Source organism: Pagrus pagrus (genome assembly GCF_965226575.1).
Source record: "Pagrus pagrus genome assembly, chromosome: 20".
In the NCBI taxonomy this organism is placed as follows: Eukaryota; Metazoa; Chordata; class Actinopteri; order Spariformes; family Sparidae; genus Pagrus; species Pagrus pagrus.
This window is the reverse complement of record NC_140207.1, coordinates 7,254,075-7,270,344: the sequence shown is the minus strand read 5'-3', so window position 1 is coordinate 7,270,344 and position 16,270 is coordinate 7,254,075. Positions and strand designations below refer to the sequence as shown.

Sequence of the window (16,270 nt, the reverse complement as noted above, 5' to 3'; positions counted from 1 at the left end):
CACTGATGTCCTTTGACCCACCTCCACTAACCCTGCAGCAATACACCCCACGCACAACCTGCCATGAGTTAGGCTACTTGGTGTTGTCTGATGAACTCCCTGCCCTGCCAAGTCAGCTCCTTTTGACTAATTGTGTGAGGTGGTATCTGATTTAAATGGACTGCATGACAGGTCTTAAACATCAGCTCTGCTACTAACTTAAACTGAAGAGGCTGATGCTTGGATTTCAGAAAAACATCATCCACACGTCCTTAAAATGAGAGGATTTTTGAATGGAGTCTGGTGTAAGTTCAACTCTACACAGGGGACAACCTTTACAGTAACAAAATTAAAGGTATAGAGGAGATAATGCTAGTTTTAAGCTAGCTCAGACAAACTCAAAGAAGCTTCAAGAAACTGCTGCATTGTTTTATGTTAGTTTAGTTGGACACCAATGAGAAACAATCAACTGTGACACCGTTTGGTAAATGTCACTCTGTGTTATATGATTTATATGAACGTGTCACACCTTTAAAAAGTAATGAAAAGTAGGAACTTCAGAGTCAAACGTAGCTATCAGCTCCACATCATCCACACATCCCCAAAATTCGAAGTTTTTTGAATGGAGTCTGGTGTAAGTTCAACTCTACACAAAGAGAGACAACACTTAAAGTAGGAAAATTAAAGATATAGAAGGAATAGTGCTAGTTTTAAGCTAGCTCAGTCAAACTGAAAGAAGCTTCAAGAAACTGCTGCATTGTTTTATGTTAGTTTAGTTGGACACCATTGAGAAACAATCAACTTAACAGTGACACAGTTTGGTAAATGTCACTCTGTTTTATATGATTTATATGAACGCGTCACACCTTTAAAAAGTAATGAAAAGTAGGAACTTCAGAGTCAAACGTTGCTATCAGCTCCACATCATCCACACATCCTCAAAATTCGTAGTTTTTTGAATGGAGTTTGGTATAAGCTCAAGTCTACACAAAGAGGGACAACACTAAAAGTAGGAATATTAGACATATATAAGTAATAGTGCTAGTTTTAAGCTAGCTCAGACAAACTCAAAGAAGCTTAAGAAACTGCTGCATTGTTTCATGTTAGTTTAGTTGGACATGGATGAGAAACAATCAACTTAACAGTGACACAGTTTGTTAAATGTCACTCTGTGTTACATGAAAAATATACAGTAAACGTGTCACACTTTAAAAAGTAATGAAAAGTAAGAAATTTAGAGTCAAACGTTGCTATCAGCTCCACGTCGTCCACACATCCTTAAAATAAGAGATTTTTAAATGGAGTCTGGTGTAGGTTCAACTGGACTCAGAGAGACTACTTAAAAGTAGTAAAATTAAAGATATAAAGGGACTTATGCTAGTTTTAAGCTAGCTCAGACACACTTAAGAAGCTTAAGAAACTGCTGCATTGTTTCACGTTGGTTTAGTTGGACACCATTGAGAAACAATTAGCCCAACAGAGCCACAGTCTGATGAGAGAAAACGACTTCCAGGCGGAATTCACATAAAACGTGTATTTAAGGTCGTAATTGCAGCACTCACCCTCGCTTCCATACTGTTTTCCATTGTTCGCACCCATCTTAAAGAATACATAATCTATGCGCAAAGCTCGGGTTTATCAAACACAGTTAAAATCCCAGAGAGAAGTCCAGTCTTTCCATGAAGAAAAAAGCTGGACAGTCAGGAGTTTTGTGCAGGGCCGTTAGCTCCGACTCCAAATAGTTAATCCAGATGTTGAACAGAGGAAAAAAAAAAACCTAGAATCCGGACTTCCAGCGGTGCAGACTTTCTATATGTGAACATCCACAGCGTTGAACACACAAACAAACAACAAACAAACAAACAAACAAAAATCCCGATTCGTTTGTGGAGAGAAAAAGTTTGGAGAAGTGGCCTCTGGATGGTGAGCAGCTGTTTATCAGGCTGAGTGCGGCCAGACGACTGGAGCGAGGACGCGCAGCTCTCAGTCCTCCGGAGCTGGAGCTGGATTTAAAGAGACCGCAGACCAGAGAGGAGATGTGGAGGTTTAAAAAAAGATAAGGCGAAGAGACTGCAGGCCGAGACTGTGACTCACACACTCACACACACAATAAAACAATAGTAGTCTCCTCTGAGGATGACCTATTAGTCACTTCAAAAGGTAGCACTTTATAATAAGCATCATTAATACATGTTAAATGTATAGGTAATGAAACCTGAGTCATTTGTTTATTGTAAAGTTGTAACTGATCTTCATAATACTTAATAAATGGTTAATAAAAGTAGTTTTTCACTACATGATTATCGGGGTCAAACATCACAATATCAATAGAAATGTATTTTTTAAAATGCCATTAGTCAAATTTATCTTTATCTCAAATAAATGGCAAATAAATTACACTCAAACTACAAGTGTAAGGAGATAGGAAGAGAGTCTGTGACCATAACTGTAAAAATAAATGGTGAAAAGGCAACCAGATGAACTGATAATCAACGTATACACAAGGTCCAACATCTGTGCTGGATTATTCAAATCGATATTATATAATATCATGGGTATATCATGACACCCCCATCTGGATGGCCTTTATAAAGCTGCAACTGATGTTTATAAACCTCTATATTGCTTAACAAAGGTTTCATTATGCTATAATTAACTCTAAATTCAGGCCTACCATCTATTAATTATGGTTATTATGTATTTAAAGTGTTACAGATTCAGATTACATACAAAGCGATGTATAAATTATGGAAGCTTTAACCATTTCTAATTAAAATGCAACTAATAATTACTTCCATCATGGATTCACCAGCTGATTATCATCTCCACTAATAGCTTGGTCTGCATTTAAGCTGATAAACTGCCTCCAGTGATGTCACTCAGTGGTGATGTTGCATTGTGGGTAATGTAGGTGACATGTTTTGGAAAGGAAGAAGGATGTGTGGAATAAAAATGGTGATATCTCCGCTGCTGTATCAGTCGTGATCATTTGTTTCTAACCCGTCCATAATGAGCGCACAATGCTAGATCTAAACTACATTACCCACAATGCAACACAACCTTTATGTTTGGACTTTTACTTATTATTGCAGCTTTCCCTTCAGTAAACGATCCGACTGCTTCTTCTACATTGCTCTAGGGTGAGTCACAACCATATTAAGTCATTTTTCCATCATACATCTCATTAATATGTAAGTATGACGTCATCACAGGTGTGAGTTTTATAGATTCGTACCGAGCCAATCAGACGCCGAGGACACATAATCTCCCGAATATTCAGAGGATATAGACGGACTGAAAGGAGAGAGCGGTTTAACGGCACATGTCGGAACGTTTCTATGAATAGCAGTCGTACAGGTCATTGGATATCTGACCAGTAAAGGCTCGGGACAAACCCAGTTGTCTGCTGCTGACAGGTGACTTAATAATCTGAATACAGGCTGAAATTCCTTTCTAAATGCACACAGATAAAGCCCTAACCCTCACATTATGTCTGTATCCAGCAGAGCTAATCTTAAATTTCAACGTGTAGGACCGTGTCGATCTCCGCTCGACTCGAACAAGCCATCAAGAATGCATCGCGTACTTAAACAATGTTTGATTGGCTCACATGGTACCAATCAACCGGGCTTCTTGGCTGTCTGCGAGAGGTCAAATGCCAAACCTCAAAACCTTTACAGCCGGCAGTCTCTGCCACACTGGAATGCAAAGTGAGAAACACTTTCTGCAGGAGATGAATGCGATATAAACTCAGAAATAAACTCAGAAAAATGAGCAAATTACAAGCTACACACCACTTCTTTCACGGAAATCCTGATTTTATGTGTGAATAAAACCAAAACATTTATTTTACTCTAAAAACCGACACATTTTTCAAACAGGCCAACACGTTTATAGCTCACAGTCTCAGATCAGCTCTGACACTTGGCCGTTACTGGTCATCCAGTGTGGAAACACACCCACAGGAGCGAACGGGTAAAGGTTGATGGCAGGACTCGTATTTATTTCAGGAAGCAGCTCAGATTTGGCTACAGACATGGCGTAGCAGGAGGAAGCAGAGACACTGAAGCCGTCCTCTGGCACGGACGCGCTCTGGGGCAACGTGGCCGAGGCGCCGCTGGTGTCGTTCACAGTGGTAATCGAGGGAGCCGAGTGGTCATTTTGGGCCTCTGTGGTGGCCGGGCGGAGGGGGGAAAGTGGAGCAGAGGTTATCTCCTCCAGCTTGTTGTGTAATGTCGTCAGGGTCAGAGGGATGGACATGCACCTGAGACACAGTCAGAAGACATTTACATCTTTTAACTCTATATTACCCACTTTAACTGTGGGCAGAAGTGGTAGATACGAGTCATGATCCAAACCTTGTCATGACAGTGGAGAGGTATTCATCCAGAGAGGGATCCTTTATTCCTGCCCCGAACAAAGTGCAGCTGATCTGACGAGACTCGGATACGTTCACCAGCACTGTGGCAAAAAGACACCAAGTTTCAGTATCATCATCTTAAAATTAAACACCCTATGTTCAAAAAAAGTCCAATCGGATTAATAAAGGCCACTGTTGATACTGAAAATAGGGATGTGTATGATTAGTCACACTTGAGCCTCGTTAGGTATTCTGTAGTAGATGCTCACAAACAGCGAGGGAGTCGGTGTCAGGTCGTTTGAAGGTCACAGAAAAGCTGGTCTCAGACTCTGGAAGGACTTCGTAGTGCAGGTCACAAACTTGAGAACCTGAGAGCAGAATGATTACCGACACGTTTTCATTTTTCCCGCCTGAGCTCGTCCGTTTTTCACAGATTTCCTGATGTTAAAAACTCTCCCACCTGTTGCAGCACCCTGAGAAGTGACGCAGCTCCTCAGCAGGGTGTTGATGGCGCACTGATGTCGGAGCAGCTCCAGCAGGGCCGGGACGTGAGCGGGGTGGGTGAAGGGAACGCTGTCCACTACAGTCGCTCTGTGGCCGGACACCTCCCATGCAAATCCAGAGAGCATGCAACTGTGCATGACGCCGCCAGGAAGAGGCTGGACAGAAAAAGCGCTGATTCCTTTAACGTCACAGCATAAATAAAGGTTTGTCTGATAGTAAGTTGAGCTCAAAACAAGTGTTAAACACACGTACCACTTTAAAAACAGCATCCCGCTCATCCATCGTCTCCTTTTGGCTGTTTGCACTTGAACGCCTCATCAGAAGCTGGGGTAAGGGTGCCCACTGCAGGTCAACATCTGGTATGGTCACATCTAGGAAATCTCAGAGGGAGAGCAAGCGAGCATGTGATAGTGTGACGGTTTTGAACACTTTTCATACAGTTTCTATGTTGAAAAGTTGCCTGACCTGTAATCTGGCTGAGCTTGTTTACAAAAGACTCCATCACTGTGATGGCCGGATGCAGTTTGAGGAGGAAGCAGGCCGGCAGCGTCTCGTGCGGCGCCTCACTCAGTGGCAGGAACACGGGACAGCTGCCACAGGACACTAGATTCAACAACGCTGGCACTAGGACTGAAACTATCGTCAAAATAGATGGTTGAAAGCAATTAATTTCTTTCAATCGGCTAATCGTTGCAGCTCTAAGTGGCGCTGACATTCACTGTGGGATGTTAAACGATCATTATCCCGTTGAGTGAGATTAAACAGGATCATGTTACCCCCGGGGATCCAGCTGTGCGGGCTGCGGGAGCACAGATCCTGTCTGAAGCTTGCGAGTCACGTCACTGACACCTACAGTCACCTGGGCTTCCTGGACGACTGTGTCTGTCATTTATTCAAACAACAAGAGCTTTCAGGAAGTTGTTAAAGACTTTACGGGAATATGAATCATGCATCTAAAAAAAAGGTCTATTAGTCTGTGATTTAAGCCGTTTCAAAAGGGCTTTGACGTCTCACGTAGATCTGAGGTCTTGAGTCCATCAGTCGGGCTGATGTAGAACTGGATGGTCAGAGGGCGATCTGGGATGATAAGTTAAATCATCAAAATGGAGAAAAGATGTACGCTTAACTTATGTTTTGGCTTTTCTGTGTCGAGTACCTTCTTTTCCAGCCATCAGACACCCAATCCTGCCGTTGTTGATCGTGTCTACCTGAGGGTCAGAGTCCTTCTGCACCCTGAAAGCAGAAAATCTGGGCTGATTGTTTTTGTATCAGAGCTGCAACGAACAAGTGTTTTCATTAATCTGATGTTTATTTTCTGGATTTCTCAATTTTCTGTATGATTGTAGGACTTTAATAGACTGCCGTAACTGAAAAATGGCCATCACAACATCCTGGAGCTCAAAGTGACGTCCATAACTTTCCATTTGTTTCCAAACAGCAGTCAAAATCTAAAATATTTCATTTCTGATGTTAAATAAGCAGCAAGTCCTGACTTTTGAGAAGCTGAAGCCAGAAATTATTTGACATTTTTGCCTGACGGCTATCAAAACGGATGCCATCTATTGGTTTTTATGAACAAGCCAATGAATTAAAGCAATCATCACAGTTTTGAGGCCTTCCTGACTTCACCTCACTTACCTCGACAGTCGTGATATTTGCTGCAGGTCTTTCCCGAGGCATTGCAGAGACGCAAACAGCTTTAATTTGACTTCACTGAAACAAAAAACAAAAAAATTGCTGAATGACTGCAGGACGCCCCGCATTTCTTAAAGTTAGAGGATCATTTAGGTACTTGTCTCCGGGGATGTTGTACTGCGTGAAGAGGCCGGCCAACTTCACGGAGAACTCAGCAAAATCTTTTAACCTGTGGCAAGAAAAAGGAAAATTAGCATTAATCTTCAGGTCATAACTTTAACAGCACCATCATCTTTATATTTATAGTTAGGGGGTAAAAGCGCTGCTGGATGGAAGCAAAATGTCAGCATTTAAAATTTACCACGTCTTACCTCAGCAGCTGAAGAAGGGACTCGCTGGGCTGCAAGACAGTTTTTATTTTATAACCATCATGCAGAGTAAAAAGAGGAGTAATGTGAACAAGGCGTGGTCCACTCACAGCAGGGGATCCTCCATGCGGGGCCACCTTCACCTCCTCCACCCCGCCACACGGCAACAACACCACCTCCAGGTAGAACAGGTCTGCTGTCAGGTAACATGTGGCCTCGGCGGTGTGGAAGCCCAGTCTAGGGAGGAAAGAAGACGATGTGAGCCTCTGCTTATACTATAAAAAGGAAATTAGCCTCTTTAATGAGGAACCTGTTGATTTAAAACCTTTGATAGAGCTGCGATGGCCGACGTGGCAGCGACAGAAGGACTCTACCTTTGTTGTTTGGCGATCATCTCTAGACGAGACTTCATGGTGTTCATAGAAGTCACTGAGGAAAGAAAGACGGAGCTAAATACATTTAAATACACTCAAATACTGCACGTACTTTAGTTACTTTGCAGCACATGTAAACATTTTTAGACTTTTACTTCAGTTACTTAAGTACTTTTACTGCCAAATAATTACTTTTGTACCCAATGTTGATCTTTGCCTTTACTCAAGTATGACTTTTGGATACTTTTACAACACAACTCTACAAACAAATCTATTAAAAACACTATATCGTTACTAACTAGAATCGTAACTATATTGTTTGTTCACCATTAAACACTTGCTGGAGCCTTTCCAGACATCTAACCAGCGGCTCACAGGGTCTGGATTCATCTCTGGATCTGTCCTATTGGGGGACAAAGGGGAGAAAACAATGGAGCGGTTGTAAGACAGTGTCATCCTTGTGTCAACAGTCCCTCCTCTGGGCCCATCCTGCAAGACACAAACTGCATGACGCCACTGCAAAGAGGGGGGTTGATTTGGATGAGGGTCACACGGGGATGCCGGCAGATTGTTTCACCTGAGTGTTGGAAAACACTTGAGTTGACCTGGACCTACTAAACTCCTCTTCAACGCCACAGCTGGCAGGAAACTGCCCCGACTACAGCCCCAGCTGCCTGATCCCTTTGGACCACACATCACTTCAGACCACCAAAGTAAATCGAGTTCATCTGACCCCAGAGACCGACCGCTGCCAAGCTCCACTTTGTAATAATCCACGAGTATTATCTATTCTGCGGCTCCACCCGTGTCGAATCTAAAGAAAACTAACACGCCCTCTCGCAGACTCGCCATACAAGTTAGTATAGCAGTGCCACGTACACTTCGCAGCCTTCTTGTCGAGTCTGAAAGGCATCTGTGTCTATAAGGCTCTGCGTGTTTGGACTCGCCAAAAGGTCAACGAGGTCAGATATCGCACCAGTAAGAGACTGAGGCCAAAACAGGAGGCCGCTAAACACACTGGAAACGAAGCCAAGGCCATAAATGCAACAACAAATCCTGAAGTGAAGTGAATCCAAGTCACCATCAATGCACAGACTGCTGATCCGACAACAAAGGCTGGTGTGTTGCAGGAGGGATGAGCTCATTTTCAGTGCATCACCACGCCAGTTCCTGATTTGTAACACATCATCTTGTTAGAGAAACCACCCAGTGACGAGAATGATAACTTTAATTCGACTTTTTTCTGCATTAAACTAACAAAAAGCATTGGGGATTTTGTGTCGTTGCCATGATTTGTGCTGTAGTAGCCTTATAGAAACAGGAAAAAGGAAAATTTGTCTTACCATGCATCTTCGGACGAGTTTAAACGTCTCATTCCAGGTTTTCTCTGCAAATTTCAGGTGCAGGTCAGAGATTATGGACTGTGCCTTCATCCCTAAAGCATAGAGAAGGACAGGCATCAATAAATCTTCAATATAATTGCATTTTCTTCAATTTTAGAGCATATGTTGGCTGTAGACAAGCATTTAATTTAATTGGAGTTAAATACAGTCACTTGTTTGGGGTCTTATCATAAATGTAATGTCTTAAATCAACATAACCTGGCGTCTGAAAGTCTATTTCCCTCCTGCCGCCTTGACAAAGAGCCTCTTCCTGAACAAACCTGGCAACATTTATGTGGATTAGCCAATTAATCAATTATCTGCATGTTCAGCCCCACTGCCCTAATCCTTATTTTACCAAGCAAATAACAAAGGAATTTTATCATCATTTATAGCTGTGTGGGTTTTAAAAGTGAGCTGTTAGTGTTTGTAATACTGACACAGAAAAAGTGAAACTGTGTGCTGTCTGGTTCTCCCAGGCGGGCGGGCGTTGTCAGACGGAGCCAAGCCCACAGGACGTGCAGTCAGTCTGCTGCTAACAGGAGTCTCTGGAGTTAGCTCGCGTAGCTAGCCATGAGCTAACAAGCAAGCTAGCTGAGTCTTTTTCCCATTTCGCCACCCCTCATTCAACCGCCGCCAAACGTCGAGCCAAGGCGAACACTCGTTAATATACCGGTAGGTGATGATATTCAAACGCACGCTGGCGTTTTTAGCTGCCTCCGTTTGCTCTCTTTTTACGCTGCATCATTTAGTTGTGATTAGCTGCTTGTTATCGCTTTGCTAGCCCCCTTTTCGCCCTGTTGTGGCCACCCTAGCTGCTGCTGCTGCTGCTGCTGGCTAGCGAGGAGGAGGAAGAGGAGGAGGAAGCTGCTGAGTTTGAAAGGATCGACTGAACATCTGTTGCTGGGTGTCTGCATTTGAGGATTTGTCATCTTTTAAACACCTACCTTCATTTTTTTAAAAACCTCAAGTATTAATTAAAAGGCCAGCCTGCTTGCTAGGGTTAGTTAGCTTGTTAGCCACATCGCCAACCTGCTAGCTTAGTCTACCTGCAGGTGACATGTCTCCAGCTAACTTGCTATTAAGTTACCGTGATTATTAGTGTGTTGCGCGTCGCTGTTCGTGATTTAAACCGTCTGTTTTCATAATGACTAGGTGAAATAGTGACCTGCTGGGCTAACAGTGAATACCGTGTTATTATATTATTGACGTGTCAGTGTTATTAACGTTATTGAGTGGCTAATGTAATGATTAGCAGAGGTACTTGTTAAGCGAGTGTGATGACGCATCTAATTACGGTTACACCTGTTTCTGAGGTCACCATTTTAACCGTTACACCTGTTGTTGGTGCCTTTTGTTCATTTTCCTGCCACATTAAAGACTTAAACATGTCTAATATTACCTTAAATGTCACACATGGATAGATATGAATATAAAATCTACTTAAACTATCTATTAGTAGATATTTTCCCACTGTATGAGTCTAAATGGTTAAAGTAAAAGGACATTCCCTTCAGTAATAAATCGTATTATTGGATTTCTCTACATGGATCTCTTCCTTTAATTTGTGTAATGACCTATTGGCTGCGTTCCCATCTTTACCCCTGATCCCCAGAGGTCTGCGATTGGAAACACATCATGGTATTCCCATAGTCTTCCCCAGGATGGGAAACTGACCACTAAATCGCTTCGGCATGTGTCACATTTTATCCACCGCTGTCAAAGTTTGTAAAAATACGGCCAGATGTTACCCAGAAGCTTTTAAAAAGTTTGGTAAATGGTTTCCACAGGTTGCTCTGAGTGAGTGAGTGAGTGAGTGAGTGAGTGAGTGTCGTGATGTTCAGGAGTTGAGCTTGTTTATCTGTGTGTTGTTGACTGAATGTGAAAGATGGGAATGACTCACTCGTGGTAGATTTTGATTTGGCAGTTTGCTCTGAAGATCGAAAGTGAAAACACAATTTATTAGATTATTGGACTGAAAATCAATATGTGGGACTGATATATTCATTTGCAACTTAATACTTCCTCTCCACTACATTTATTTAATACATATAGCTACAAGTTACTCTGCAGATTGAGATTTTTCAGCGTTTATAGGCTATTAATTGTGACGTGTTGCCAATCAGATAGTGTCGTGGGCAGGAAACGGTGTGAGAGGATGCTGACTCAAAGCCAAAGTAGCACATTTTAGTTTACATTAGTTTATCTTATTGGCACATCTCACAGAAAAATCACTGATACCCATCGTCAGGGCCAATAATGGGTCTACCCTTCACTTTTCTCACTCACTTTTTCCCTCTTCAAGCTCTTCTATTCACGCAGATGTCTTAAAGGAAGAAGTAGTAGCTGAAAATGTACAAAACAAATGTGACATTGCCGAGGAGAGAAGAAACAAAGGAACAATGCTTTGTTAAGGGAAATGTAATCTTTCTGTGGTCACGCAGCTGCAGGGAGGAGTGATCATGAAAAATACTGATTATTGCAGTTTCCAGAGGTCATTAGGACATTTTATGTTGCTGTAGTCTTAACAAGGTACAGAGTGATCCTCTGCAGTTTCTCCTGGCTTCATTTTATTGCCATGAGGCACAGTCTTGGCTATGCAATCTAACATGGAAAAGGGATCTAGAGTCTCGGAAATGATGATGAAGGATGATTTTTTTTTTTTTTCTCCCCAGGAATTACCGTTCTGCCCTCTGCCGCAGCTGGAAATCCTCAGACTGATTTTTACGGTCTCCATTTCACAATCATCCCCCTCCACCTCTGAACTTCCTCCGTCTTACGCTCGGATCTCCCGGTGCACAGAGCCATGGCAGCTGCTAAGCCAAAAGGGCAGAACTCTCTAGCCCTCCACAAAGTGATCATGGTGGGCAGCGGAGGCGTGGGGAAGTCGGCCCTCACTCTCCAGTTCATGTACGACGAGGTGAGTGTCTCACGTCGCGGACGACAGAGCGGGATTCATAACGAGAGCTGTTCACGTGACCTTATCTCTTCTTGTCCCTTGTAGTTCGTTGAAGACTACGAGCCGACCAAAGCAGACAGCTACAGGAAGAAGGTGGTGCTGGATGGAGAGGAGGTCCAGATCGACATCCTCGACACGGCTGGACAGGAGGACTACGCAGCCATACGGGATAACTACTTCCGCAGCGGCGAGGGTTTCCTCTGCGTGTTTTCCATCACAGAGCTGGAATCTTTTGCAGCGACGGTAGACTTCAGGTACAGCAGTGCGTAAACATTTCGGAGCATCCTCATAGGAATGTGTTTTCTACGGTTTTACCTCCAGTCACTCTCAGTCTGTTAATAATTCATGGCTGAAGGACATTTCCTGTTTCGCAGAGAGCAGATCCTGCGAGTGAAGGAGGACGAGAACGTGCCCTTCCTCCTGGTCGGCAACAAATCAGACTTGGACGACCGACGGCAGGTAAGCGCGGACGAGGCGAAGGCGCGTGCCGAGCAGTGGGGCGTGTGCTACGTGGAGACTTCTGCCAAAACCCGTGCCAACGTCGACAAGGTACGCTGGACGAGATAAGATCAGATTCATGTTTTGATATCGAGCAGAGAGAAACAAATCTCCTCACTTTGTTTGTTCTTGTTTTTTTTTAACCAGGTATTCTTCGACCTGATGAGAGAGATCCGGGCGAGGAAAATGGAGGACAGCAAAGAGAAGAACGGGAAGAAGAAAAGCAAAAGTTTGGCCAAGAGAATTAGAGAGAGATGCTGTATTTTATAGTGGTAAGAGAGAGCAGGATACGCTGCTTGTGTACATATACATTTCTCAGACTTTTGCATTTATTTTGTGCCCATACCTGACCATGACTTTCTGTTCCTGGCTAACAGGACATCTGACCGTCAGCGTCAGGGAGTAGTAAGGTGGCACTCCATACACCATTTATAGCTCTAACTTTTTATGTGCTGACACTCCAAATAATTTATGTACTCTCTCTCTCTCTCTCTCTTACTCTGACCACATTACAGAGTGTAATACATGGATGGTGTTTTTAATTTAGGCCTAAGCTTGACAAAGAGGCTGAGCCCTGAAATGTTCCAAAAACCTTTTCATTGTAAAGTTTGATGTGTATAATATATTCAGACAACTGTGCAGTTCAAGAGAAAAAAAGACAAAGGTGTCAGAGCCAAGGTTTGAATGAAGCGGGGGGAGATGTAACTGGAGTCGCCGGTGAGAAGTTTTAAGTGTCGTGTCAACCCAGAGTTCATCAAGTGCCACCGAGGAAATGTGCGACCGCACTGGTGAATCGAATCGAGAAAGATTGTTGCGTTAATTAAGCCAGAGCAGAAATTTGATGCCATTCCTGTTTGTTGTTTTACGTGATAAGGTTATGAACACTTATTTTTTATCTGTGAAGTCAAACTTTTTCTTCCTCCTCCTACCATATCAACCAGTGTAAGACGAGCGCACTAACGTTTCTGTTTTCTTTCCCCCCTTTTCGCGTCACTTTGTTGAGTCTTCTTCTCAAAACTGCACAAAAACCACATCGATCATTTACCCTGAAACCTGTGAGGGATTTTTTGCAACACTTGAACTTTTTTCAAATCTTAACATTTCAGAAGTTTTTACCTCACTCGGCTAATGACCCTCATTCATTGCCTTTCTTTATTTTGCGACTAAGGAATCCCTGGTGCTCTGATAAAAGGCGATTCTGTAACACTACATCCTTTACGTGCTGTCGTCAGCGCGTCCTAACGTTGACGAACGAAACAGCTTCCAGTCGTGTAAAGACTTCTTTTGCCAATTTTTTTTGCTTTTTTTTCCCCTGGCTCAGACTTTTAATCACCAACATTGTGTTTTTTAACCTACATGTGTTTCTGAATAGGGATTTAAATGGAAATTTGATTAAAGGATGGATGAATTTTAAAGCAAAAAAACAAATGAATGCAGGCTTGGTAGAAGTGAGATGGTACCTGTCCCAAAAAAAAAAGGTTGCTCTCAGTCACCAAAGAAAAATGCTAGCTAGTACAAACAAGTGCCCACTTATTAATGGAAGTGACAACTTGCTTTAGCGAGCATGAAAAGTCAGCACGGCGAACCGACGGTGGCAAAATGTCGAAGGGAACTTCACTGCGAACGGCCTGAGAAGGAAACGCAAGGTTTTTTCCGAGGGATTTACTAATTCATGTACAGTGCATCACTGTTGCCTCTCTGTCCATTGTGAATGTGAATAATCCTTCCAAGCCCATCCTGTTCGCCTGTAATCTTAGGCTGCCGACGATGTGCAGAGCTTAGAGGTCAGTGACCGTCTGCTTTGTTTACCTTTTGTGCAAGGCTACCCGGTGTTTTTAAAGCTGTAGTAACATCTCACTGGAGTCCCTGGTGTGTTTATTTGATCTTGAAGCAGTGTAAAACAAAAGAAATTGGCAAAACGAGAACCTGATAACCGACCAAAACACACTGTGAAACCTGCCCCTCTTCTCTCTTAGTCTCCCTTTTCTGACTGAGCCATGCTTTAAGTTTTTAACTACAAAACTTCTAACTTATTTAAAATAACTTATGTTTTTTTTTTTATTTTATGAAAGTTTAAAGTCTGACCACCACTCAGAGGGTGTTGCCACATTTCACTGGGATCCAGTTTAAGTCGGGATGAGTTCCCCCCCCACAATGAAAATGTAGTCGTTAACTACTTCACCCCCATGTTGATGGAAAGTCAAGTGAAGTTTGGTCATCAACAAAACATTTCTGGAGTTAAACAGCAAAACATCCAAAAAATAAAAACCACACTGGCTCAGTACGGCTCGTCTGATGTAATCCAAGTCTCCAGAACCCCCCGAGGTCCAAAATTGACCTGAAAAGATGTTATTCGCACCCTCGAGGTGTCGTCGAGCTCATGCACCCACTTCAGATGGGGTGCGAGCTAACGCTTTTAGTGTAGCAGCTACAGTGAAGATTGCAGCTCAACAGAGGGTGTAAATAATGTCTTTGGATTACTTGGACTAGTTCTACGGAGCCATTTCATGTTTTTTCCAGTTATTTTTAAAAGTATTACAACAAGTCCCCGTCTGCTTTAGTCGTGTAGAAGAAAGCTGCACCGCTGTTTTGCTGCGAAGCCTCCAACGTTTTATGAACTAACAAACTTCCCTGACTTTCCCTCGGCATGACGATGGCTAGACAACGACTACATTTCCATGTTTTTTGGGGTGAACTCATCCTCTAACAGAAGAGTAAATGTGTACGGCAGCCGCTCACCGTTCACACTCAAGGACTTCCTCGACCGATAAGAAGCCCAACGCTGGAGTCTATGCAAAAATGATCATTGTAATTGCAAAAGAGGACGAGAATATGAAACCTGGAGACGACTCTCGTCGGCGTCTTCAGAGTACTGAGTGCAGTAGAAGCATTTAAGCTAAACATCATGTAAAGATTGTGAACACTTCCTCATTGATTCCCTGAATTAATACACAAACACTAAAGAACCCCTGGCGTTGATTTACAGGCTTCGTTTGTCATATAGGTCCATGGGTTCATTGTACAGAAATAAAGGAGTTCCCGTGGTATTTCTCGTTAACTGAAAAGCACACAGACGGGAGGGCGAGACGGGATGTATGACGCGAACCTGAACCCAAAATGTTAGGACGCCACGGCACCGGAGAAGTAGTTTTTTGGGTTATTTACGTTCTAAGGGCTAACCTCCAGTACGGCGCGCCGCGACAGTTAACGAGACGGGCGCAGAAAAAACTGACATACGGCGTAAGAATCACGTCACCTTCCTTCGCTTACAGCCATCGCATTAACCCGCCGCGCGTCTCCGTCGTCGAGGATTCGCAGAAGCTTACTGTACTCAAAGCGACCACCGCAGTGCTTGCTTACTCTTAACACCGGCTTAACACAGTCTGAGTCTTGCTTTTTTCCCAGAAGCGTATTCATAATAAATGTTTTTTCTTTTGTCTTCGTCACGTTTTAATTTAAGAGACTTGATGGCCCAAATATTTTCAGCAGGATTTAAAGGGGGGCTGATGCTAAAAAATAAAAAACAGATGTTTGTGTGAACGCTATGAGCAAACTGTCCTACTGGGTATTCAGATAACTTGTTTTGCCTTTTTATATAAATACCCTTGGAATAAAAGAGTATAGATATCTATGTCTTTGGATCGGATGGTTGTACGTATGCCATCGATTAAACGTTTCCTTCTCGTTTACTTACTTTTGAACATAACCACTAATGTAGCCTATCTGTTTGTGAATGCAAGAGGTGAAGCTTACATTTCAATTCATTTTTTTTGTGAGTTATTTGGAAATGGCAAATAAAGTGGATATTACTAATAACATGCTCCATTTGTATCCATGTTTATTGTGTGAAGATGACTTTGATCGGCTAAAGGAGGGCTTCCTTTGCGACTTTGCGATGTTTTGTAGCCTGATTATGATTTTAGTTACTCTTTCCAAGCAGTTTTTACATTATTATTTAACTTTATTGCGACTTAACCTCACATTTGTCATGTTTAGGTCATTTTCTAAGGTGGGATCTGACTGTTGTTGCACTATAGTGTGTGTGCAAACACAGACGGCTTATCTCTGCGTTACACAATCACACTGTTTCTTTGTGCTCATATACGTCCTCCTAATGCATGCTTTACGCCGATGACATGGAGGAGGGTGAGGGGAAGTATTGATTTACCATAGTACAGACATGGACGTGTCGTAGCTGCTGTTTCGTAACG

The 16,270-nt window shown here is 42.8% G+C and overlaps 3 protein-coding genes across 7 annotated transcripts in view; 1 reads left to right on the top strand and 2 right to left on the bottom strand.

The window, feature by feature from the left end:
• LOC311249652 (F-box/LRR-repeat protein 7) overlaps positions 1-2,502 on the bottom strand; it is a 28,988-nt gene extending 26,486 nt beyond the window's left edge. The window contains exon 1 of the mRNA XM_084340861.1: positions 1,542-2,502. Coding sequence (XP_084196987.1) covers positions 1,542-1,578 — 37 coding nt within the window. The 5' untranslated portion in view covers positions 1,579-2,502. The remainder of the gene's footprint in view (positions 1-1,541) is intronic.
• A 1,054-nt stretch (positions 2,503-3,556) lies between these two features.
• On the bottom strand, positions 3,557-9,127 carry med1l (mediator complex subunit 1-like). 2 transcript variants are annotated; one of them, XM_084341174.1, is made up of 18 exons: positions 9,043-9,123; positions 8,822-8,883; positions 8,564-8,655; positions 7,548-7,623; positions 7,221-7,275; positions 6,957-7,083; positions 6,850-6,878; positions 6,636-6,707; positions 6,482-6,556; positions 6,000-6,076; positions 5,858-5,920; positions 5,620-5,725; positions 5,309-5,433; positions 5,096-5,214; positions 4,800-4,998; positions 4,609-4,707; positions 4,338-4,440; positions 3,557-4,243 (listed from the first exon to the last, which is right to left on the bottom strand). In XM_084341174.1, exons 3-18 carry the CDS (start codon positions 8,651-8,653, stop codon positions 3,886-3,888), a joined length of 1,773 nt encoding a protein of 590 aa, XP_084197300.1. In that variant the 5' UTR covers positions 8,654-8,655; positions 8,822-8,883; positions 9,043-9,123; the 3' UTR covers positions 3,557-3,885. The 2 variants fall into 2 exon arrangements, with proteins under 2 accessions (XP_084197300.1, XP_084197301.1); XM_084341175.1 differs by lacking the exon at positions 8,822-8,883 and having other exon boundaries at positions 9,043-9,127.
• Positions 9,128-9,179: 52 nt separating this feature from the next.
• On the top strand, positions 9,180-15,877 carry ralaa (v-ral simian leukemia viral oncogene homolog Aa (ras related)). 4 transcript variants are annotated; one of them, XM_084341179.1, is made up of 6 exons: positions 9,180-9,277; positions 11,278-11,522; positions 11,607-11,815; positions 11,936-12,110; positions 12,207-12,331; positions 12,437-15,877. In XM_084341179.1, the coding sequence occupies exons 2-5, from the start codon at positions 11,409-11,411 to the stop codon at positions 12,327-12,329; spliced, it is 621 nt and encodes a 206-aa protein (XP_084197305.1). In that variant the 5' UTR covers positions 9,180-9,277; positions 11,278-11,408; the 3' UTR covers positions 12,330-12,331; positions 12,437-15,877. The 4 variants fall into 4 exon arrangements, with proteins under 4 accessions (XP_084197305.1, XP_084197302.1, XP_084197303.1 ...); XM_084341176.1 differs by having other exon boundaries at positions 12,207-15,877; XM_084341177.1 differs by lacking the exon at positions 9,180-9,277 and adding an exon at positions 9,583-9,604 and having other exon boundaries at positions 12,207-15,877.
• The last annotated feature ends 393 nt before the right edge of the window (positions 15,878-16,270 follow it).

Coding starts and splice junctions, on each gene's coding strand:
- med1l (XM_084341175.1), bottom strand. CDS start 8,653: ATGAAGGCACAGTCCATAATCTCTGACCTGCACCTGAAATTTGCAGAG. Junction 5,726..5,857: donor ACTCAAGACCTCAGATCTAC/GTGAGACGTCAA, acceptor AATAAATGACAG/ACACAGTCGTCCAGGAAGCC. Junction 4,244..4,337: donor CTCTCCACTGTCATGACAAG/GTTTGGATCATG, acceptor ACTGTGTCTCAG/GTGCATGTCCATCCCTCTGA.
- ralaa (XM_084341179.1), top strand. CDS start 11,409: ATGGCAGCTGCTAAGCCAAAAGGGCAGAACTCTCTAGCCCTCCACAAA. Junction 11,523..11,606: donor TCCAGTTCATGTACGACGAG/GTGAGTGTCTCA, acceptor TGTCCCTTGTAG/TTCGTTGAAGACTACGAGCC. Junction 11,816..11,935: donor GCAGCGACGGTAGACTTCAG/GTACAGCAGTGC, acceptor CCTGTTTCGCAG/AGAGCAGATCCTGCGAGTGA.